Here is a 25,211-nt window from a genome sequence, read left to right on the forward strand (position 1 = left end):
AATAAGATAACCGCCGTCGGCACATTAGCAGTTCCTGTAATAGAATATAGTTTTGGCCTCGTAGACTGGACGAAAGAAGAAATCACGCACCTAGATAGAAGGACAAGAAAAATATTAACCATGAATGGTGCGTTACATCCAAAAGCTGATGTGGATAGATTGTACGTCAGCAGGAAAGATGGAGGAAGAGGATTAAGACAAATAGAAGCGGCACACCAGAATGCCATTATTGGAATGGGAAAATACATAGAATCCCATCAAGAGGACCCTATTTTAGCCCAAGTTATACATGCAGAAGAAAAAACTACAAAAAAAGGAGTTCTGAAAAGGGCAAAACAAATCGTCCAAGAAAATAAAGAAAATGAGATAATGGAAGAAGGGCAACTTGCAACTTATAATAGCAAAGCCCAATCTCAGAAGAAATTAAAAGGCAAATGGGAACAGAAAAAATTACATGGGCAATACCTAAAAAGAATAAATGCCGACGATATTAATAAGAAGAGCACGCACAATTGGCTACGACGTGGAAAACTTAAAATAGAAACAGAAGCGTTTATTACAGCGGCTCAAGATCAGGCATTGCGGACCCATAACTATGAAAAAGTAATTCTCAAAGTCCGCCAAGATGACAAGTGCCGAATTTGCCAATCACAATCGGAAACCATCGATCATTTAATTTCCGGTTGTCCGATACTGGCAAAACATGAATACTTAGAAAGGCACAATAAAATATGTCAATATCTCCATTGGAATATATGCCGAGAATATGGAATGGATGGATTACCCAAGGAGTGGTACAACCACATTCCAAGCCCGGTTACGACAGTAGGTCCATGCACAGTTCTATATGATCAACAAATCCACACTGATAGAACTGTGCCAGCTAACAAACCGGATATCATACTCAGGCATAATGGGGAAAAATGGTGTAAGTTAATTGAGGTATCCGTGCCGGCAGAAAAAAACACCACAGCCAAAGAAGCAGACAAAAGGCTGAAATACAGAAATTTGGAAATTGAAATAACCAGGATGTGGGGAACAAAAACTGAAACGATTCCGGTCATCGTGGGAGCATTGGGAGCCATGCCAAATTCAATAAAAGGAAATTTAAAGAAGATTATGAAGAACCTAAAAGAAGAAACCATCCAGGAAATCGCACTATGTGGGACGGCCCACATTCTTCGGAAAATATTATAAATAGCACCACCGATATTCGAGTATTTGTCCCTAAGGAATCGGGTAGAGACCTGGGATAAATGCTTAAAAACCCCGACAAATAAGAGCCTTGTCGTGTTTAAGAGTGACCATAATAATAATAACGATAATATTTTCAATGTAAATAAATTAATGACGGCTTTCTCGAGAAAACAAAACAAAACGAAAAAAAAAGGCACTCACACGGTTTTATTATAAATATATAAATAATATTTTTTTTTTAAATTTTCGTCTTTATTATTATTCGTACGTAATAATAATAATAATAATACTAATGACCCAGAATTTTTATCATCATCATCATCCCCACTACCACCACCGCCGCCGCTATTATTATCATTATTAATTTGTTTAGTCATGTTTGGTTATAAACAATCGATTGTTTTAACGGTTTCGTTTTGAAATAATTAAAAAAAAAAAAAAAACAAAATGAAATTTCTATTTCTATTCGGATTCGTTTTAATTAAAAAGAAATAATAATAATAATAATTTCTTTTTATTATTGGGCGTTACTAGAAAGAGAAAGAGAGAAAACGAGAAATTTTTATTTATTTATTTATTTGTTTTAATAACGTGTTAATAGAAAAAAAAAAAAAAAAAAATTAGAAAAGCGTTTTTACGAATAAGTTTTCCGTTACCACGCGCGCGCCCCTATCGCAAAAAAAATGAAAGAAAAAAAACATGGCGGACCACTACCCTCCTTTTCCACATCCGTTTAATTTTCATTTATGAAAAAAAAAAAAAAAAACAAATTTTCCGATAAAAATTATTATTATTATTTTGTTTTTAAAAATGTAAAAATTTCTTCCTTTTTTTTTTTTTCTTTTTGTTTGTTTCGGTCGAACTTTTTGTAATTTTATATTAAATCCCGTTTTTAACGATTTAAAAAAAAAAAAAAATCTCTCTCGAGGATAAATAAAAAAAATTTTTTTTTTCTTCTCTTCTCTTCTTTTCTTCTCTTCTATCTTTCTTTCTTTCTTTAAAGAAATTCCCTTTAAGCCCTTTAAAACTTTATTTAAAATAAAAAGAGAGAAAGAAAAAAGTCGTTACGAAATGTTTAATAACAAATAATAATAATAATATTAATAAAATATGAAACGAAAATGTCTACGACGATTGCAAAGAAAAATTTTTATTAATTACGTCTTTATTCAAATGTTTAAATAATAATTCAGTCAGTGACGTTTTTTATAAAAAAAAAAAAAAAAGTTATGGATAATAATAATGATAATTTTATTAATATTTCAAACTGGAGAAAAAACTGGATAAAAATTTTTTGTTAATTTAATAATAATAATAAAATGAAATGAAAAAATTGTAAAAAGTGAAAAACTGGAATGGAATTTTTTTTTAAAATTTTAATTAAAAAATTAATTTTTTTTTGAAAAAGAGAAAAAGAGAGAGAGAGAGAGAGAGAGAGAGAGAGAAATTCAACCGAAATTTAACAACCCCCTCTTCCCCCCTTTCTCTCTCTCTCTCTTTCTATTACATCGCGCCGAAAAACTTTTCCTTCTTTTTTCGCTTCTCTCTCTAAATAATTTTTTTTTTCATCCATTTCAAAAATTTCAAATCGTTACTATTATTATTATTATTATTAACAAATATTAAAATTAATTGGTTTGTGTTTTCGTGTCAAAGGTTAAACACGCACGCACATTCGATATCTTGTTATGATTTTATTAACTAAAACATTAAATCCGCTCCTACCATTCGCATTTTGCCTCGAGTAATGTAGCAACACAAACACAAATATTTGGAAATATATAAAAATTTTATCATCATTATTATTATTCTCCCTCTCGTCGCCATTTTTAAAATTAAAAAAAAAAAATTCCAAACGAACGAACGAACAAAACAAAAAAAAAAAAAATTTAATAGTTAAAATAATAATAATAATAATAATAATAAACGTCGTCGTTTGTCCTCGATGTAAATTAAAAACGCAAAAAAAAAAAAAAAAAAATTCGATCGACCGATGAGTTTTATACGTCCGTTATTATTATTATTATTATTATTATTCGATACAAAAATATTGGCATTAAGTGATCGACTAAATTCCTTTCTTTATTATTATTATTATTATTTTTTAAATGAAGTGATTTAATAGTTAAAGATGGAATGCACGACGAAATTTTCAAAAAAAAAAAAAAAAAATGTCGAAACGAATAAGGAAAAAGTTTAGGTTTGTTTGCTTCTGTTAGCGGCGGTTGTGGCGGTGGTGGTGGAGGGGGTACCTACGTACAAACTATAATTATAATAAAACACGAAAACCTTGGTTGAGGTATGCGTGATAATAATCAAAACAACCGTAGAAAGAAAAGGTGATTGTGTGCGTGTGTGTGTGATACTCTCGTATTACGTAACATTTCAAAAAAACAAAAAAAAAAAAGGTTTCGTCTCGTTTGTTTTATTGTTAGGACAACAACAACAACAACAACGACATGTCGTCGTTTGTTAAAAAGAAAAATAATAATTTACGACAAACGAAATAATAATAATAATTTAATAATGCGTAACTTTAGTGATGGTGTGACGTAAGAAGAAGAAGAAGAAGAAATGATGAAGTTACCGTGTGACGAAATGTGTCACATTATTATTATTATTATTATTATTATTATTATTATTTATTACTCCAGAGGGTTACTCGTTAAAAAAATTTTTTTAGGTATGCATGACGTCACGGGAACAATAATTATATTCGTTTAAAAATGATTGTACTAGTAGTTCGTGATTTTTGTATTCAAAGGTGTGACGGAATGATTGTAGAAAAAAAAAAAAACATGATACAATGGGTGATTTAAAGAGAGAGAGAGGGAGAGAGAAAGAGAGAGGTAGAAGATATAGAGAGAAAGATAGACAGATAGATAGAGAGAGAGAGAAGAAGATAAAAAAATTTATTTTCTCCAAGGGTAATACAAAAAAAAAAAAAAAACAAATTTAAAATAATCAGGTTTCGTACGTTTAACGATGCAGCAAAAAATTTTTTAGGCACGTAATGACGTAATCGTTTCGTACCTTATATTCGTTTTTTCCGTTTAGCGGGAAAAGATGAATCGATTCAATAAAGAAAAATTAAAATTTTTTTTTTTTTTTTTTTTTTTTGACAAACTCGCGTGGGTTCATTTATTAGATCGTGGGTAGTAGTATCGACGACCTTGAAATCGGTAGTACCTGTGTTTGTGTGTGTGTAAGAATTGTCAATGAATCAGTAGGATGCGGGGGGAGGGGAGGGGTAGAGAGAGACATCGCATCCCACGTTAAACTCCCACTTAAAACTATTAACAATAATATTATTATTATTATTATTATTATTATTATTATTATTATTATTATTATTATTATTATTATTATTATTGATTTTGTCAAAAAAAGTTCGATTGGAGTGAAAGGAAATCGTTTGTTGTTGTTTTTATATTTAGGAGACAAACGAACAATTTATTAGTTTTTCAAATTTGTTTATGGTTTTTTTTTTTTTTTGTCAATTGTATTTTTTTTTCTCCTTCATTCGCCACCTCTTCGTTTTTTCTCTCTCTCTCTCTCTCTCTATTTTATCTACTACCACGTTAAATTTATTTTATTAAAATGTTTTTTTTTTTTACAAGTTGTTAAATGCGTTCCATTTTTTCCCCCAAAAAAAATTTGTCATTTTGTAAAAATAATGATAATATTTAGAAATCGAACGAATGATAATTTTTAGCGAATGACAATAATAATAATAACAGCAGACGAAATTATAATTCATACGTCACACACTCTCGCTAAAGACACGTCAAATATATAAAACGCCATTTTAGTTGATTTTAGATTAGGTGTAACACACGTTTTCTTTTTTCTTTTTTCTTTTTTTTTTTTTTTCACGGGTCGATTTATTGATTATATTTATTTAAAATTACAAAAGTTGTTGTTGTTGGTTGTTGGTTGTTTGTTAATTATTTTTAAAATAATGTTAACGTTCACCTCTTTAAAAAAAAAAAAAAAACACGTTGCTCGTATTAATAATTTTTTTTTTTTCAAGTTCACGAATTTTTAAAAAATTTTCGTGACGGTTATATTTTTTCGGAAGAAGGAGAGGATAAAGAGTTCAAAAGGCGGGGGAGGGGACTTTTTTTCCCAAAATGAAAAAAACTAGATCGCATTCGTTATTATTATTATTTTGTTCCGGGAAATTTTTTTTTTTTTTGGAAATTATATTACTTATGTGTCGTAACAACATAAAACATAATTGTGTTGTTTCCTCATTAGTGCAAAAAAAAAAAAAACAATAATTAATTAACGTTTTTGATAATCGTTTGTTTACATTAATTAAGACTAGTACTAATAATACGACTTGACGTGTATTTAGATAGGAAAACACAAGCAGACGACAAAAAAAAAGAAAAAAAAAATTAAACGACTCTCGTCCGCGAGAATGATTATGGTTTTTAAGTATAATGGATTTTTTTTTTTTTTCATTTTCATTTCCTTTTTTTTTTTTTGTTTGTTTGTTTTCTATTACAAAAACATTTTTTAAAACCTAATAATAATAATAGTAATAATAATAATAATAATAATAATAATAATAATGATAATGATGATGAATAAGTTTAAAAAAATTTTTAATTGATTTTTTTTCCCGACATTTTGTTTTTTATGTCCAAATTGTCGTAAAAAAAAAAATTTTTTTTGGTTTTCGGGTTGACATGGAACGAACGTGTTTATTAAACAATAATAATAATAATAGTTTTTTTTTCGTAAGTTCTTTCTAATTATAACTATCGAGAAATAATAATAATAACAGTAATGAATTTTTTAAAAACGTGGTATTAGATTTCGTAACGATTTTTTTTTTTTTATTTAAAATTTTCGGTTTACCTGACGCCATCTCGGTCGGGGGGACTCCTTTTCATAAAAATTTTTTTTTTTTGTTTCTTTTTAAATTATTAGGTTTGGACGGGCGTAAGTTGTCAGATAAGTTCGTTAAATAACAAAAAAAAAAAAAAAAAATTACAAAGCCGACAAAATTACAACACACACACACAAACACAAAACAAAATAATTTCATGAAAGTGACGGACGTGTTGCATGTATCACATACACGTTTTTTTTTTATGGTAACGAACATGAGTACTACCAACTTTAAAAAAAAAAAAAAAAAAACTCGACAGAATTATTTACCCTTAAAAATTATCATCATTATCATTTTTCTATTATCAGAATTTAAAAAAGAAAAAAGTTTAGATGGAAAACATTTAAAACGTGATAAGAAATAATAAAAATTAAAAAGGTTTTTTTTTTGTTTCATCCCTAAGGACCAAAAACAAACAAACAAACGGGGGAGGGGGCGCGGGAGGGGTAGGATGGGAGGAGGGGAAGAAGAAACCGAAAAGTTTTTTCGATAAAAAAAAAATTTGATTTTTTTTTGACGTGAGATTAGAATTTTGAAAAAAAAATTACCTTAAAGGTGAAGATAAAAAAGAAGAAAAAGCAGAAGAAGCAGAAGAAGAAGAAGAAGAAGAAGAAGAAGAAACAGAAGAAGAAGAAGCAGAAGAAAAATGTTTTTATCGAAAAACGTACAACAACAACAACAACAACACAACCGTCGAAAATAAATCGAATAATAATTTTTTTTTTTTTGTTTTGTCGATGGTTGTCGGTTGTTGCATAACTTTGTCGCACGCACGAAAATTAAATTTTATTTTTATTTATTTGTTTTGTTACCTGTTGTTACTACTACTCCCACGTTTAAAATTCGATTTCAAATCTTTTTATTATTATTATCATCATCATCCGATTTGTTTCGACTTTTTTTTTTTTCATTTAAATTTTTTTTCCCTATCGTTCTCGCTTTGATTTCAATGATGATTTGATTTCAAACTGAAATTAAAATAAAAAAAAAAACAAATTATCATTATTATTATTTATTTATTTTTTTGTCGATTGTTGTTGTTGTTGTTTTATTTTTTATATATAAAATTATTTGTTATATTATATAAAACATTAACGTATTAATAATTTTAAAAAAAAGAAATGATTTCCTTATTGTTTAAATCGTATATTAAAAACATTTAATAAATAATAATAACAAACACGTTTGTTTTATATAAATTTAATATTATTATTATTATATTTATTATTATTATTATTATTATTATTATTTGCGTACTTAACAACAACCAGATTTTAATAAAAAAAAATTGTAAAACAATAGAAACCGGTAAAATTATGTTTAGGTGTGTGTGTTTGTGTGTTAAACATCAAACGTGATAAAAAAAAATTTTTTTTTTTTTCGCCGTTCGTAATTCTAGGAAATGGTAAAAAAAAAAAAAAAAACATAAAATAAATTTTAGCAAATTTTTTTTTACAAAACAACAACAACCACAAAAGAAAGAAAAAATTTTTCAAATTTATGGAAATAATATTTTTTTTAAAAACAAAACAAAACAAACGGAAAAATTATCGCGTTAAAAATAAAAAAAAAAAAAAAGCAGAAGAAACAAAACAAAACATTTTTTTTTATGGATAGTAATCTCTCTATATCTCATTGATTCTAAACAAACAAACAAACAAACGGGAATATTTATTTTATTGCTTTTTTTTTTTTTTTTTTTTAATTAAATTATTAAAAATTTTTTTTTTAATATTGTTATCTTTCTCCTCTCTCTCTCTCTCTCTCTCACACATAAGTAAACGTAAGAGAGAGAGGAGAAAGGTTGCAAGTAATAGAATGTTATAATAATAATAATAATTTTTCGTTTGTTGCCAACAGAAATATACAATTTGAAAAAATCATTCGACGAAGTTAACGGTACCTGTCCGAGTTGCAACATGCCATTCGATAAGGGTAAAAAAAGGAAATTAATTGATACCTGCGGACACGAAAGATGTTATTCATGCATGTTTCGTAATGAGATCTGTCCTTTGTGTACATCCGATGGTAAGATAATAAATAACATATATATCATACAAAATCTTTAACGTACATAATTAAATTATATTTAAAAAAAAAAAAAAGCAGACGACAAAAAAACGTTAAAGTTAACGTTAACGATCTTTTTGTAAAAAATTAATTTAACTTTACGAGTTTTTTTTTTTTTTTTACCATAATAAAAATTGTTTGTTGTTTTTTATGTTGGTAACAAAAACAGGTTTGCAACCGTCAAAACGAGCTTTAGGTTCAATCGTGTCCGAAGAATTTTGGGAAAAAGAAATAATAGACGAAAGGAATAATGATGATAAAATAATAATGATAACGCCACAGAAAAAAAATAAAACGAAAATAACTGGACATTTACCTTATTTTGGAATGGTGAGTACCTTTTCTCTTTTTATTAAAAAAAATTTAATTTTTAATTAATTAATTAATTGTTTGTTTGTTTGTTTGTTTGTTAATTAGACAAAACAAAATAATGGTTCGGATTGTTCTCAATCTTCTCGTCGATTGCCATCACCGTCGAGACTTCCTAAAATAAAACCACCGGCGGCGTTACACGTTCAACGCACTGGAAACGACGAGAACAATTTGGAAAATAAATTAACCGGAAGTTGTCCCCCCACTCCACCGCAAATGTCGCAATCGAGAAGAAAATTTTTTGTCAGTCCGAAATCCCGTCTTCGATCTCCCTGGGGATTAATAAAATCGAATAACGGACAAACGGAAAACACCGACAGCCCTCTCACTATGTCCGGTAAGATTATTTTTTATTCTTTTCTAATCCCTCATCATCATCATCATCATCATCATCGCAACGCAATAAAGATAAAAAAAAATGTCATAAATTTTCATTAGAAATAATTACGATAACGTCATCATCATCGACGTCGACGTCATCCTCATCGTCATCAACCACTGCAACAACCGGAAATAGAAGATGGTCAAGTTTCGTAATTGGAAAACTTAAATCGTTGTGGTGGTTGAAAGGAAATTTAGGAGGATTAAATCGTATTTCGGCAACACCAGGCACGACATAAAAAATTTTTTGTTTGTTTGTTTGCCTCTTTTCGCGTGACGTCATAACTACTAACAAACATTTTTTTCTTTTTATATTTGTTTTTTTTTTTTTGAAAAAGTTGCAGAGAAAAAATTTGTTTGTTTTTTTTTTTTTTTTTTGGTTTGACTCTTTGCGCACGAATAATAATAATAATGGTTGATGAAAAAGTTACAACGATTTAGTTTTATTATTATTATTAATATTATTATTAATTGGTTTAGATGACGAAGGATGTGCCATCAGACCAGTTCAAAAATCATCTCAAAACGATTTATATACGAGATTGGGTCTACTATTGGGTGATGGCTCCCGACGATCTTCGAAATCGAATTTATCGCAATCCAAAAATCGAATATTATCGCATCGAGGTTCTTCTCACATGAGCAATGACAACAACTCTTCTTATTCATCTTTAATCAGTCTGGACCAACACCAACACCACCACCACCACGATCACCACCATCAACACCACCGACCTTTATCTAATAACACGAGTCCAGTTTCCACTCTCACAGGTGAGTACGAAACGAATAAAAAATAATTTTTTTTTTTTTTTAACGCGGGAGAATTCTATTATTATTATTATTATCGTAGGATCGTCAGAAGCTGATGTTTTGAGCCATGCAAGGAATTCAAAAGACACATCGACCGGAAGCATGGGTTCGCTTATGTCAATATCGATATCCGGTCAAAGCAATGCATCATCTAGTCCAATTAGCAGAAGACATTCTGTAACAAGTTGGTTTTCTTTTTTTTTTTTTTTTTTTCTCTTTTATATTATTAAATGATAATAATAATAATGATAATAATGTAAAATAAAATTTGATAGCCGCACAACCTGGTCAGGTGGAAGAATTGAACGTGTTCAAAAATAGGAAAACATCGATAAGGAGATCCGCAAGATCGGAAAACGTGAAGGGACCATTGGATCCAAAGGGTAAGTTAACAAACGAGACAAAAAGAGAAGCCCCCCTTCTGCCCCCCCTCAAAAAAAAAAAAAATGGGAAAACGAAAAAAAAAAATTTTTTATATTTCAGTTCGGTTTGCTGCGTACAGGTCGCAGTTAACTCTTAAACCTTTATTTTTCGAAGTACCATCGCAAGATCCGGATCCCCTTTTCATCGGTCGTCAATGGCTTATAAAAAAAATGGAAGAAATATTAGGATCGAGTGATCCCGGTGTTCTTCTCATCGGTAAACCCGGAACCGGTAAAACCGCCATCATATTACAATTGGTCGAATATAGTTGTTTCGGTAGGAGAAAAGATTTACCGCAGCAAATTCAGGGTAAGTTTTTTTTTAAAATGTCATTTCCGTTTTTACGAAAATGGCGGAAGTCACGACAAATTAAATTTTCAGATTCTTACATGTGCAATGGTAAAGATAGACCTACGATATCGGGGTCGCAAAATATTTATTGTCAAATTGATCTAGTCTCGGAAAGGATCCGTCATTTGTCTCATCACGTTGTCGCTTATCATTTTTGTCAGTCTGATAATAATAATACGTGTCTCATACCTGATTTTATACACTCTTTGGCGGCTCAATTGTGTCAAGCACCTCAACTCAGCGCGTATAAAGATTATTTACTCAGTGAACCGCATGTTCAGGTACAAATTACAAACGAGAACAAACATAGTTTCCATGATTTATGTTGTGTTGCTTCATTGTTTGATTGTTTGGTTGTTGTTGTTGTTTTTAGGGTTCGATTTCTTTAAAAGAATGCATAATTAATCCAGATCTAGCTTTAAATCGTGGCATATTGGAACCACTTAAAACGTTACAAAAAATGGGTAAAATACCTGGAGAAAATTGTATCATATTGATCGATGGTTTATGCGAGGCGGAATATCACAAACCCGATCACGGTGACACTTTGAGTCAATTTCTGTCACGTTTTGCCACGCATTTTCCACACTGGTTAAAAATCGTCGGAACCGTACGAACTCACATGCAAGAAATAACGAGAGGAATGCCTTTTCAAAAATTGAGGTTTGTTTGTTTGTTTGTTTGTTTCTTTCTTTCATCCTCTTCCTCTTCTCGTGGGCGAATAATTTAATTTTTGTTTTTCAGCTTGGATAAACTTGTAGAAAATGAAAACCTGCAAAAAGATCTTTTGGATTATATAAATCACAGAGTGAACAACAGCAAAAACATACAGAATAACGTGACACCTGGTTCTAGTAAACAAGATGGTTCCGTCGTAGTTGGAACGTCGACGCAATCTTTAAATCGTTTTTCCCATCATTTGTTAAACCTGAGTCAGGGTTCATTTTTATTTGCCAAATTAACTTTGGACCTTTTAGAAAAAGGTCATCTCGTCGTTAAATCTTCCAGTTATAAAGTAAATATTATTATTATTATTTTTCTTTCCGTTATTGCGATTCGTTTGTGGAGTGAAACACCGTAACCGTTCTTTTTTTCGTTTTAGGTTCTTCCAGTTTCTTTAGCTCAGATTTTTCTTTTACATTTTAATCTTCGTTTTCCAACACTTCGATCTTTTGAAAAGGTTATGCCGCTGTTGAGCGTTTGTTTAGCCGCTTTATATCCACTAACACTTTTGGAAATTTTTTACTCGGTCAATGCTCTTTACGGAGAAAAATTTTTATCGTGGGAAGAATTTCTAGAAAGATTTCAGGTACATACATATACTATCATCATCATTATTTTAATATTGTGATTTTATTTATTTATTGATTTTTTTTTTGTTTTTCCAATTATAAAGGTTTTGACTGAATTTTTGATAAAAAGATTGGATAACACGTACATGTTCTTTCATCCATCCTTTCGGGAGTGGTTGTTAAAAAGAGACGACGGTGAAAGCATTAAATTTTTATGTGACTCAAGGTATGAAAAAACGATGATCGATTATTATGAAGTTTAAGGTCGAGGAAAAGAAAAAAGAAAATCGAACGTTGTTTTTTTCAGGTTGGGTCATGCTGCCATTGCTCTAAGACTATCGAGAGTTCAATCTCCATTAGATTCGGATAAATGTTTGGAATTGGGACATCACATACTAAAAGCACACATTTATAGGAACATGACTCTCCATAAAACATTTCCGCGTGATTTGCAAGCCTTTTGGGTATGTTTAAGTGCGGAAAATGCATCGGCGTCTTTAGGATCTCTCAGAAATTTGTACAACCCAAATGTTAAGGTAGGCGGAGTAATAGGAGTAGGAGGAGGATGACGTAACGTCAAATTTAATATTATCGGACGTGAAAATGATTGGAGGGTTTTCCGTACAGGTATCAAGACTGTTACTACTCTCGGGTGCTTCTCCAAATTATGCGACGGAATTTTTCGGACAAGCTCCGGCACTCATGATTTTCGCTCAAGAGGGTATCACCGAAATGGTTTCGCTCCTTATAGAATTTAACGCGGATGTGAATTTAACAAACAGTCAAGGCTGCACGGCACTGACATTAGCAGCTGCGAGGGGACATTGCGAGGTGGGTGATATTGGAATCGGTATAAAAACATATACAAGGTATAACCTTAAAAAGTTTACAAGGTAATTAATTAAATAATTCGTAGGTGGTAAAACAATTATTGAATGCGGGAGCTAACCTCGGTCACGGTGACACGGCAGGGCAATGTCCTTTGGTTCACGCCGCAAGAAACGGTCATTTATCGGTGGTCAGTTGTTTGTTGGCTTGCGATTGGGTCGTGTCCGAGCCCGAGGATGTCGAATTGAGAGAAGCTGCTCAACAAGCTTTGATAGCTGCATCGAGTCAAGGACACACAAACGTTTGTATTAAATTTTTTGCGTACTCCTCCTGCCTCGCAGCTTCTTTTTTTTTCTTCGATTTAATTTTATGTGTGTTTATCGCATAGGTCGTCGAGTACTTATTAGATATTTCGGAGGTTAAAGCGGACGATTTGGATAACCTTACGGGAGAAACGGCTTTGACCATAGCGGCCGCTAATGGTCATTTGGATGTTATCACGGTGTTGCTACTTCGCGGAGCTAACGTATCTGCAATTAACAGAAAAGAAAATTCTCCGTTAATGTTAGCCGTAAAAGAGGGTCACTGGGAAGTTGCAGAATTGTTGATTCAACATCATGCGCGATTGGAACAGATCGACGTCGCCGGAAGAACACCTCTCATGATTGCTGCTGCCGAAGGACACGTGGCACTCACTGAATTACTAATTGAAAAAGGTAATAAATTATTATTATTATTATTATTACCTAATCCAGTCATTAACCAATTTTTTTTTTATCAGGTGCATCCGTTTTTAGAGAAGATAAAGAAGGTTTAACAGCTCTTGGATGGGCTTGCCTACGTGGTAAAATTCAAACCGTTCACTGTTTAATTGAAAAAGGTGCGGAAGTTAATCACGCAGATAAAACCGGAAGAACATCCTTGGATTTAGCTGCTTTTCAAGGGAATCAAAATTTGGTTAAAGTGAGTATCTCAATGATAATGATAATAAAATTAATAATTTTTTTTATTTTAAAAGCGTGTATATTAATGTAGTAAACGATTTAATATTATTTACATTTATAAAAATAAAAAAATTTTTATTTGTTTTAGCTGTTGTTAGAAAAGGGAGCCATGATCGAACACATCGATATCAACGGTATGAGACCCCTGGACAGAGCCATCGGTAGTAAAAACGCACAAGTCGTTCAAGTTTTTTTAAAAAAGGGTGCAAAACTTGGTCCGGCAACTTGGGCGATGGCTTCTGGCAAACCGGAAATAATGTAAGTATTAAAAGGAAAATAAATTGAGAAATGGACCCCCAAATAAAAATAAATTATCATTATTATTTTTTTTTTAAAGGTTGATATTATTGAACAAATTATTAGAAGATGGAAACACTTTGTATAAAAAAAATAGACTTCAAGAAGCGGATCTAAGGTATCAATACGCTCTCAACAAATTTCCATCCGAATCAATGGGAGATTTTTCATCGACTTTTCATCAATTGAGGATCAATTTTCTTTTAAATCAATCGAGATGCAAAAGAAAAATGAACGTGAGTACGAAAATGGCGAAATAAAATAAAATAAAATAAATTAATAAAACGACATTAATCATGATTTATTTTTCATTTTTTTGTAGGATTACAAAGGAGCCATTGAGCTGGCAACTCAAGTTTTAAGTTTAAAACCGGATTCGTTTGAAGCATTCTACGCTCGAGCAAAAGGAAGAAAAGATTTGAAGTAAGTTTTTCCCTCCTCCCCCTCCTCCTCTTCGCCCCCAACCTGTTTTTTCTAACGGTTATAATTCGTTCGAAATTCGTTTTCTAATTCCAGGTGTTACCCGGATGCATTGTCCGACATTGAATCGTCGATACGAATGGCTCCCTCTCACAACTACGAAGTTTTATCCGTTTTGGCCAAGCTACGCAACGAAATACAGGAGCAACTCGTCGAAAGCAAACATCAAGCGAAGAACTCTCGGTAGATTACGTCACGACACGTCACGACAGAAGATTTCACACTCCGTAGATTTGTGGTACTTCTAATACGAAGAATATAAACGTTTTTCTAAATACCTCTTACGTTCCATTTTTTGCTTCCCTCTTCTTCCCTCTTCCTCCTCTTCTCTCTTCTTCTTCCTCCTCTTCTCTCTTCTTCTTCCTCCTCTTCTCTCTTCTCTCTTCTCTTCTTCTTCTCTCTTCTCTCTTCTTCTTCTTCTTCTTCTTCTCTTCTTCTTTTACTTTTCTTCTTTCTTCTCTCTTCTTCTTCTTCTTCTTCTTCTCTCTTCTCTTCTTCTTCTTTTACTTTTCTTCTCTCTTCTCTCTTCTTCTTCTTCTCTCTTCTCTTCTTCTTCTTTTACTTTTCTTCTCTCTTCTCTCTTCTTCTTCTTCTCTCTTCTCTTCTTCTTCTTTTACTTTTCTTCTTTCTTCTCTCTTCTTCTTCTTCTTCTTTTACTTTTCTTCTTTCTTCTCTCTTCTTCTTCTTCTTTCTTCTCTCTTCTTCTTCTTCTTCTTCTCTCTTCTCTTCTTCTTCTTTTACTTTTCTTCTCTCTTCTCTTCTTCTTCTTTTACTTTTCTTCTTTCTTCTCTCTTCTCTTCTTCTTCTTTTACTTTTCTTCTTTCTTCTCTCTTCTCTTCTTCTTCTTTTACTTTTCTTCTCTCTTCTCTCTTCTTCTTCTTCTTTTACTTTTCTTCTCTCTTCTCTCTTCTTCTTCTTTTACTTTTCTTCTCTCTTCTCTCTTCTTTTATTTTTTCTTCTTTTTTGTTGGTTGAATCTCATTTTCAAATATATCAGTTGTTTTTCACTTCATCTTCTTCATCAATCGCCTCCGTATTATTCAACGCATCTTCTATTTGACGAAGTAATTGGAAACCTCGATCAATGTACTCTCTGAAATGAAAATAAAAATTTGTCATTAATAATCTTTACTTTTTCTTAAAAAAAATTTAATTAAACGAATTCAATGATTAAAAAAAATTCAAACTTACCTTTCTTCCAAATTATTTGTCTCTTCTTGTTGAGTATTTAATTTCTTTATCGATTGAGAAAGTTCTTCTGCTGTTGATGAAAAATTTTCTTCCGGATTGTTAACTTCTTCTGAGGATTCTTCAGTATTGGAAACTTGATCTTTATTTTTCGAATTTGAATCCATCGGTTCTTCTTCGTTGAGCAACATTGAAAATTTCTTGTTTTTACAATTCGACGAATTTTTTAACGAATTTAATTTCTTTTCGGCTGTCGATAAAGTTTTCTTGAATTCTTTCCTGTTGATTTTATTATCTCCTGATCCGTACACGTTCAGTAAAAGAATGCACGCCAAAACGGTTTTGACATCCTTGCAATCATCCGATGATAATTTCGAATTGAGAGAGTAGACGAATAGAGGAGTCCATGTTTTCTTATTGAAAAACAAAGTTATTAAATAACTTGCTATTTGCGGCAATTGAGAAGGCGTCGAAAACGATGGAATTGAACCTCCTTTCCTTGATATTTCCTTAATCACCGAACCGATTATACAATTCGAAAACATTTCCGTCATTCCTTTGAGTTGTCCGACTCTTTCTTTTAAATTTTCTGAACATTTTATGTTGTCCTGATACGTGGCCAATATTTTACAAAAATTCGTTTTCCCAACGTTCAAATCATCTTCGATTGTTTCCAATTCTTGGGCGGAAAATTCTTTCGCAGTCAAAACGTTTAATATGTGCGACAGCAAACACGGAACCAATCGTGAAAATATTTTTAAATCGTCACTCACGTTGAATAAAAGCTTTGCCGAATGACTTATGGCGACCATGAGTCTACTGCATGATTTTACAAAACGAATCCCGTGTTTCGTGTTTAATAATTTTATCGCAAAATGAGCCATTTTAAAATGAAACATGTTGTTCACCAAATGAATTGTTATCATGTTGTCGGACACGTACAAAATGTCGTTTATAATTGATGCAATAAGATCGAAATCGCTTTCGTCCAACGTGTCGTCTTCCAACAGAGGGTAGAGAACGTTGTTACTCCATTCTAATAAATTTTCCATTTCTTTTTGATGATTGATAAACACGTCTTCGTTTTTATCATCGGAATTTTTCACTTTTTTCTCGTCGTGGTCGTCGCCGCCGCCGCCGCCGCCATCATCTTCCTTCAAAAGCGGTATTAATTTAACGTAACGACGAAAGCAAAGCTTTATAAATTGATCTGATACGATGTCCTGATCGAACGGTTCCCCTTTGTCCAATCTCGTTTCAATTATTCTCTGTAAAAAAAATTTTTCGGAAAATTATTAATGACTCGAACAAAATTTAAATTACGCAAGGTAAAAGTGAGTATAAACTTACTTGAATTCTGGACATGAATTTCCAAAGGCCGAATATCTCAACGTAATTTTTTTTCAATATGCTCAATTTTGCATATTCTTTTTTAAATAATATATCCAATATTAAAACGGCAACGACCGAATTGGGTTGAAATGATTCGCTGATTTTTACTTTTCTCCTCGGAAGAATCTAAACGAAAATAAAAAAAAATTTGAAATTAAAATAAAAAATTAAAAGTTTTGGGAATTAATTTAAATGAGAACATTATAAAAAAAAAATTACAGTTTCATTCAAATTTTGTGTTTCGAATGCAGCATCCAACCATAACGTCACCAATTCGATTATTTCACTTCCCCTGCCCCATTTGACTAATGCCATGAGCATGCAGACAAATCTTTGATCTTCGTCGTCGGTTCTTTCGATATTGACAGATTTTAACATTTTTATACAATATCCGGGAAGCGTGATGCTGTTGTGTCGTAAAAGAGACGCTGGAATATTTCCACTTAACGATATTATTCCCATAAATAAATCCGAACTCTAAAAAAAAAAAAAGAAAAAGTTGTAGTTTTTTTTGTTTTGTTTTGTTCCACGTACAAAATAAAATTCAAAATAAAAACAAACCTTATAGTAATTGATAAACGGTTGAGCATATTTAATATAAGTATCGTAAAGTTTTAAACGCATTTCTTCATTTTCCGATTTGTTTAATTCTATATCGTGTAAAACCCAAAGAATCGTTACGATATCGAATAAACCTGACACGACTTCCGGATCGTCAAAGGCACATTTTTTGACGGTTGCAGGTTTGGATTTTTCCACGCTATCAAATCCGTTTACTTCCGATAAAGGAGTTTTTTTTCTTTTCTTTTTTTCCACGGGTTTTTCAATTATGTTTTCGCTTTCGTCCAAATCCTCTTCACTTTTCGACAAAACGTACATTCCAAGCTGATTTAAAATTTCGTAAATAATTGTGCAAGCGTCTTTAAACGACAAACTTTTATTCGAATAGAAAAAAAAATTTCTATACGATTTCGAATAAGTTTTTATGAGATAAATGAATCTTTTAGTCCATTCGATGACGGCCATCTTCGGTTTGTAATAATTTTTTATTAATAATTTCACAATCCAATGTCCGACGGATGCGTTATCGTCCTGAAACATTTACATGCAAACATTTATAATAAAGATTTTTTTTTTTTTTTTTTAATGCTTAATCATTTTACAGATTAATAAAATTAAATATGTCTGCTTACCGCTAATCTATTTTGTATATGAATCATGGGTACTATATCGGTATATTTAAATTTTGAATCGCTTTTGTCCTTTACGCAAATGAGTAATTGAATAAAAGCTATTCGAACTTTTTGATTGACGTCGTGAATATTATTACCCATATTGGGCAAAACTTGTTTAATATACTCGTAGGATAAAGAACTTTTAACTAAACTTTGAAGACTAATATAAACCATTCGTCTAGCCTCAGCAGAAGATAAATCGTGTGCGTTTTTTGTCGTTATTACTTTTAACAAACTTTGGATCTGATGCGGAGTGAAAGAATTCCAATAATGAGCCAGAATATTACACACTTCCTAAAATTTTTCAATTTAATTTAATTTTACTTATTTAATTTTGCTTTTACATAATTTTGATTACTTTAAAGGATTGTACTCACTCTGATAGCAATTATTCTGACAATATGGCAATCATCGCTTAGGGTATTAAGCATTGTTTCATATTGTAAATTAAATAGAGTTTCAGCACTTATTGCATTATCATTTGTTCTTTGTAGTGGAAATGCTTTGTAGAAAATATCTGCAGCATTACACCTATGCATATTAAAGCCACTCTAAAAATGTAAATTCACAATAAGAACTTTGTTTATAAAAAAAATAATTAATTGTTAAAAATCGAAAAAAGATATTTTTAAAAAGATTTACCTGCAAATATTTCCACAATATAGGTTGATAAGCTTCCGTAATCATAGTTACAAATTCTGGATTTTTCTTTTTTCTTTCAGAATGTAATACATCTAAAACTGTGAGAATATTTTTTCCACATTTACTTAGTTCCAATGAAGTTCTATGTTCTTTAAAAAATGCTTCCATTAAATGCTGCAGACAAGACTTTTCCAAAGCAGACTTTACATCATCTACAGCATTATGCCAAGCTATTACATAAATTTTGCCATACCATCCTGCTTTCTTCTTATTGCAAAGACTTAATTCGAGCATAATGGTTTTATGAATATCCTAAAGGAAATTGGATTAGAGATTAAATTTTTGTTAAATGCATTTCATTTTAGATTTGGAAAAACACTTTTAATAAATCTTACATACCAACATAAGTTTAGAAGATAACAACAATGACCAAGCAATGAATTTTTGACCATGTTCCGATTCAACGAAAGCTGTCGATTCAACAACTTTAATAAGAAGAGGTTTTAATGATGTCGCTGAATTTTCAAATGGAGCGGAAGTCATTCCTTTTCTTACTGAATTCAATCTATGAATATCGGTTTTCTAAAAAATAAAAAATTTGAATTTGAAAAATAACACTTTAAACTGTTTTAAAAATTGAAAAAATTAAAATAATAAATAATACTAACCAAAATTTTTTCAGATGTACACAAGTTTAATAAATATTGTAAGGTTTGATATTCCAATTCTGGTATACCCAAATTCCAATGAACTTTTGACATTATAAATTCATTAAGTTTAATTATGGAATTGCTCAAAGTTGTTTCATCGTTTAATAAATTTTGACTATTAAGATATTTCATTATCTCAACTAATGATTTTTCATTTTCAAAATTTATTTGACTATTTCGAAAAACAGTCAAAAGTAATTCAAGTGAAGCCTTAACAATATTAAAGTTCTCATTATTATTTTTTAATATGTAGTTTGTTTTAATAATTCTCAATAAGTTTTTCCAAAAATTTTCCCTATCGGTTGTCTTGATTTTGTCAAATGTCTTGCCATTATTCTGCATAAGAAAAAAAAATTTTTAAGTACATCAAACGGTACCTAAATCAAATTAATTAATTAATATATATAACTTACACATTTCCTTAAAACTGATGCAATTTCAAGATCTATATTCTCAAATATGTCAGAATGATAAAAACAATTATTCTCTTTAGTCATATTTAAATAATAAGTATAAATGCAGTAAAAAAAAATTACATGTATAGAAATAAAGTATTTAAAATTTAATAAAAACTTAAATAAAAATTGCAGAAACTACTTTTACGAATCATTGTTTTAAGTAATCGAATACAAAATTATTTCGTTGGAAAAATAAAAAAAAAACCACTTAAAACCAAACTAAAATCTAAAATTGTGTAAATTGTAACTAACGCTAAAAGAAATACCACGCTTAGTTTTTAGCGCTAATAACCGTTTTTGTGAGTTCTGATTATCAAACATATAAACGATAGCAAAATTATTACAATTTATGAAAAAATTTTATAATGTTCAAATGACATTTATTTTAGTGAATTATTAAATTAATTATAATACTTTTAAAAGTAATTATAATTTTATTTTTCCTAAATTAAAAAAAATATTTTAAATAGATAACATATTATTTTGCTTTTTTTGCTATTATTCAATAATACTTGCTGTCTGCTATTTACAACGTGTACGGTGAGTTGTATGAGTGTCAGTTTGTTATAGTATTGAAAAGAAGATGGATTTCTATATTGCATTCAGTTTTTTATTTTTAGGAATTATTTCCACTGTTTGTGGTCAATCTTGCGTGAGACCTGAAGTGACTGCAACATCTTACACGACTCAAGATGCAACTGTTCTCACAAATCTTGCATTTATCACGGAATTTACATTAAAATGTGGAAATGGGGTTAAAGGCGTACCATTGCACGCTGAAGTCGATGGAAAAACATTGCCAGGTAATTTATTAAAACTAGTGAGTTGTCTCTTAAGTTTTTTTCATATATCTAATGTAAAACTTTCTTTTTTCACTTTCAGCTGTGAGAGTTAATGAAGAAGATAGATACCAAGTCAGTTGGGTAGATGATCCTGCTAGAGTTAGTTCTGGAGATTATAAAGTAGCTCTTTATGATGATGAAGGATATGCATTATTGAGAAAAGCTATGAGAAATGGGGAAGATACATCATCTGTCACTCCTTTAGTCACAATTTCACTTAATTTCCCAGGTGCTTACAGAGGGCCATGGGTAAACTCTGAATTCATAGCAGCTGTACTTGCAGTGTTAGTATGGTACTTGGCATTTTCGGCAAAAAACAAACTTTTAGCATAGTGATCAAATTATAAAATAAAAGACTGTTTTGAAAACAATATTATTTGCTTGTTTTTTGTATATGAACACAGGATAATTTACATAAGTTTTGGGGCAAAAAAAAAAACCTAGAAAAGATACAATTTTTATATTTAAAAAATTTAAAGTTTATTGAATACCTCTTTTGAATAAGCATGTAATAAATAACATTATAAAATAATTAATAGTATACATAAAGCTGAGATACTAAAGGGTAACCACCATGTTCAATACATATTTATTTATAAAATATCTCTGGATAAAGTAGTTTTTAAAAATATTAAAAACTATTTTAAAAATCTAATTAAAACATATTTACATATGGAATAGTATAGCAATTATTTTTCACTTAAATCTTCCTTTTTGCATTTGTCTTCTTTTTCAATTTTATCATCCAAACTATCAGTACTGCATTGTTTACTTATATTACTACCCTTAACATCTGAATCTAAATAACCTTCTAAAAGAACCTGAGATGGAAACATGACTAATTGAGATCCTTGTAAATTTTCAACCCTGTGTTCTAACTCGCAAATTTGGGCTGCTAAAATTCTATTGGCTCGTTTTTGGTGCGAAAGGGCCAAAATCTTATCATTCGAATATTCCAACAAAGCCAAACACATGAATTTCAAGTCACTGATTGTTGCTGCAACACTATTTGGAATTTGTTCAGTAGAATTGGTTTCAAACAATTCTTGAACTGGAAAAAATAAAATAAAATAATGAAATGCAAAAAAAAGTCAATTTTTTTTTTTGTCATATACTTTGTAAGCCTACCTTGCTCGGGGGAAAGAGAAATTCCTGAAAGATTTTCCAGGGCTAATTTAATGGCACCTTTATTATGTTTTTTCTCCAACAGGCTCTGTTAGTTTAAAAAAGTTAGAGTAATTTAAAAAGGATAATGTTAATATGCAGTCAATCATTTTTTTTAAGTCTTAAAATAAGTTAAGGTTATTGGTTTAGTATGGCAATGGGTGTAAAAGTTATTAGTAAAACTTTTTATTAATTATGAATAACAAAAATATTTTACCTTATATCTATTAGAAGTTTGATTAACAAGATTAATTTCTTCTTGTGCTTGCTGTAAGTGCTCTTGAAGAAATCTAAAAAATTGAAAAAAAATAAATAAATTGGACAAATTATTAAAAAATAGAGTAAGTATAAGTTTTTAAATTAATTACCTGTTTTCCATAATTAAAGAATCAATATCAATAACACTATGATTAGAACTTTTCAATAAAACACTAAATTCATGATTTAACCTATGCACTTTACATTTATAAGCATCTCTTTGAGTTATAAGTTCTTCCTTTTCATCAATGACAGATTGCAAATCAATTTCTAATTGATTTTTTAACTTGTGCATGGCTTCAATTTGTTTTACCAAAGCTTCCTGTTTATCCAAATGTTTTAACGACAATGAATCAATACCGACAGGCATTAATTTTTGCTCATTAAGCTGATTTCTAAGCGCCTGAAAAATCGTAGAAGAAAATTCTTAATTCCTTATATTACTTTGAATAATTATGGACAACACAAAAAATTTGTTTAAATAAGGGTAAATTTTCATAAAAACAAATAACATATTTATTTTACCTTCACATCACCTAATGCATCTCTTAATTTCTGTCTCAGACAATCGACTTCAAACTTTAAAGAACGATTAACATCTTTGGAATCGGAGCTTGTTGGAGAGATTGGTTCATCATAATTATCATTAAATAAACTACTTTCTTTAAATGAATTTTTTTTTAATGTTGAACATTTTTCTTGTAATTTTTCAGCCATCAACTTGAATTGATCTCTTTCCGATCTGCATTCCGCTAATTCTTTATTTAAAATTAATAAAGCTTCACTTTTACTCTCTAGTTGTCTTTTTAAAGTTAAATTCTAAAAGAAACATTAAAAGTTAAAAAAAATTAAATTAAATTAAATTAAATACCTGTTTATTTTTTAAATAAAACATAAACTACTTCAGCTAATATATTTTCTATATAGTTATCCATATTATTTTTTGTAAGGGGTTGAAAGCTCATTATGAAGTCTCAGAATAACATGAAAACGATTTTGCATTTTATTATAACTTAATTATTTATGAAAATTTATTAAAAGTTAATACATGATAAATGTAATCCTTTAATAACGTCAAATATACTTTATAATAATAAAGTCCATAGAGGTAAAATATGTGACGAGGCAAAACGCTTTCAATATCCATAGAATAATAAACCGACAAATTTAAAAAAAAAAAAAATTGCTTACTTGTTTTGAAATTCTAAATAATGTTTTAATAGCCATACATCAATTTTTTTTTTCGAATTTAAAATGTTAATATAAAAACCTATATATTTATCATTATTTTGCTTTATTAATTAAAAGTAATAGGTTATTTATTAAGTTAAGTTACCTGTTGTTATGGCCGTGTGATACTAAGTTTTACATATTCAATATGGTTTTACTTAGTAACGAAGCTGTAAGTGATTTTGTGATGTACTTTCGAATATTACAAAACGTGTAACCTTAACTAATGATTTTAAATTTTTCTCTTTTCAGTTTTTAACGGAATTAACAAAATTTTTTCAAAAATCTAGACTTAAAGGTTCGGTATCACTCACTATGAAGCGATGTAAGTTAAATCAACATGTATGAATAATTGATTGAATAACAATTGACAAAAATTATCATTTTAATGCATAGGAATGTTTCATTTAAGTTGGTTTCTATATCCTATAATATGAATTGCAGATGATGGAAGAACTACACCTATTCCACGTGAAGGAAAAAAGCCATTACCTCCTCCCTCAGAATATCATTGTTTAATGAGAGCAACATATAAAACAAAAAAAATAAGCACAGTTGTAAGTTTTTAATTTTTTCGCAATATTATAATTTTTTAATAAATAACAGAAAATTATCTCATTTGTTTTAGATACATCAAAAAGATGTTTCAAAATTTCAAGCTGCATATTGTATTCTTTTGAAGGGTAATTTAGACGGTTTGAAAAAACTTAAAAAATCTAAAAACAAACCTAAGACGACTTAATTTTCGATTAATTAAATAAGTATATATTCAAAGGATCGAGTATATATATAATGAAAATCAGTATTTTGAAAATGAAATTAAATTGAATTTTCAAATGATTGCTTACCTTGCTTCAAAAGGTGATTTATTTTATAAAAATGATATAATAATCAAGTGAATAAGTTGCTTTCAGTGCCACTCATAATAATTTACAAAAATAAAAAAATCTTTTTAATCGTAAAATTTAATCATTTTTTATGTATATAATAATCATTTGATTAAAATATAATCGTAATATCGTATATATATCATTTTTAAATTTTCACATACATTTTTATTTGATAATATGTATATTTAAGGAAAAATATATATTTTTACATATTTAAAACTGAATCATTTCAAGAGAAATATAATTTTTATTGAAAAAGGTTGAGGTTATTAATTACTTTAAAACCGTTTACACAGCATTATTATTATTAAAACATGAATTCATAATATTAATAATAAAAATAAGACGAGACACTAACATTGTTTAGGAGCCATGACTTATTTTTATACATTTTTTAAAAAGTTTTACTCGATAAGTGTATTATTATCACAAAAATTTATATGGCCAAACCAAAGATTTTAAACAATTCCTTATATCGATTTGGTAAAGTATTTTCAAGTATCAGAACATTATAAAATTTTGCCGATATTATTGTTCATTATTAATTAACACATTTTTAGTTTTCCTGTTTTAATTTTTAATATTTTTATCATATAATTAATTGATAAACCACCTTTAGTGCAAAAAATAACACTTATTTATAAAAAAAATACAAAGTAATATTTTCCACCAATCATTGTTATTATTGGGGGGGAGGGGGAAGGGGGGATTAATTTAAATTTTACATGAAAATTTTTACATCTGAATGTATAAATGATTACTTTTATTTGGATACTCGTTAAAGATGTTTTA

General features: G+C 29.7%; 5 protein-coding genes across 5 annotated transcripts; 3 read left to right on the forward strand and 2 right to left on the reverse strand.

The window, feature by feature from the left end:
* Positions 1 to 8,019: 8,019 nt before the first annotated feature.
* On the forward strand, positions 8,020 to 14,598 carry Phum_PHUM548250 (rolling pebbles, putative; the record flags this gene model as incomplete). The annotated part of the gene is made up of 22 exons (XM_002431747.1): positions 8,020 to 8,128; positions 8,340 to 8,500; positions 8,588 to 8,879; positions 8,981 to 9,133; positions 9,404 to 9,697; positions 9,777 to 9,920; positions 10,012 to 10,119; positions 10,220 to 10,468; positions 10,541 to 10,791; positions 10,884 to 11,173; positions 11,255 to 11,525; positions 11,613 to 11,819; positions 11,907 to 12,028; positions 12,110 to 12,338; positions 12,430 to 12,633; positions 12,719 to 12,931; positions 13,019 to 13,346; positions 13,412 to 13,593; positions 13,723 to 13,892; positions 13,972 to 14,167; positions 14,254 to 14,354; positions 14,448 to 14,598. The coding sequence occupies 22 exons, from the start codon at positions 8,020 to 8,022 to the stop codon at positions 14,596 to 14,598; spliced, it is 4,425 nt and encodes a 1,474-aa protein (XP_002431792.1).
* An 805-nt stretch (positions 14,599 to 15,403) lies between these two features.
* On the reverse strand, positions 15,404 to 19,709 carry Phum_PHUM548260 (uncharacterized protein; the record flags this gene model as incomplete). The annotated part of the gene is made up of 10 exons (XM_002431748.1): positions 15,404 to 15,503; positions 15,602 to 16,866; positions 16,949 to 17,116; positions 17,210 to 17,467; positions 17,552 to 18,082; positions 18,184 to 18,519; positions 18,603 to 18,776; positions 18,868 to 19,179; positions 19,267 to 19,421; positions 19,556 to 19,709. 10 exons carry the CDS (start codon positions 19,707 to 19,709, stop codon positions 15,404 to 15,406), a joined length of 3,453 nt encoding a protein of 1,150 aa, XP_002431793.1.
* A 909-nt stretch (positions 19,710 to 20,618) lies between these two features.
* Positions 20,619 to 21,210, forward strand: Phum_PHUM548270 (translocon-associated protein subunit delta precursor, putative; the record flags this gene model as incomplete). The annotated part of the gene is made up of 2 exons (XM_002431749.1): positions 20,619 to 20,838; positions 20,918 to 21,210. 2 exons carry the CDS (start codon positions 20,619 to 20,621, stop codon positions 21,208 to 21,210), a joined length of 513 nt encoding a protein of 170 aa, XP_002431794.1.
* A 356-nt stretch (positions 21,211 to 21,566) lies between these two features.
* Positions 21,567 to 23,446, reverse strand: Phum_PHUM548280 (uncharacterized protein; the record flags this gene model as incomplete). The annotated part of the gene is made up of 6 exons (XM_002431750.1): positions 21,567 to 21,928; positions 22,006 to 22,090; positions 22,259 to 22,331; positions 22,410 to 22,702; positions 22,825 to 23,118; positions 23,384 to 23,446. 6 exons carry the CDS (start codon positions 23,444 to 23,446, stop codon positions 21,567 to 21,569), a joined length of 1,170 nt encoding a protein of 389 aa, XP_002431795.1.
* A 231-nt stretch (positions 23,447 to 23,677) lies between these two features.
* Positions 23,678 to 24,271, forward strand: Phum_PHUM548290 (Signal recognition particle 14 kDa protein, putative; the record flags this gene model as incomplete). Its single annotated transcript, XM_002431751.1, has 4 exons — positions 23,678 to 23,701; positions 23,782 to 23,854; positions 23,974 to 24,086; positions 24,158 to 24,271. 4 exons carry the CDS (start codon positions 23,678 to 23,680, stop codon positions 24,269 to 24,271), a joined length of 324 nt encoding a protein of 107 aa, XP_002431796.1.
* Between the last annotated feature and the right edge of the window lie 940 nt (positions 24,272 to 25,211).

The sequence above is a fragment of the Pediculus humanus genome, genomic scaffold (genome assembly GCF_000006295.1).
Source record: "Pediculus humanus corporis 1103172108293 genomic scaffold, whole genome shotgun sequence".
Taxonomy (NCBI): domain Eukaryota; kingdom Metazoa; phylum Arthropoda; class Insecta; order Psocodea; family Pediculidae; genus Pediculus; species Pediculus humanus.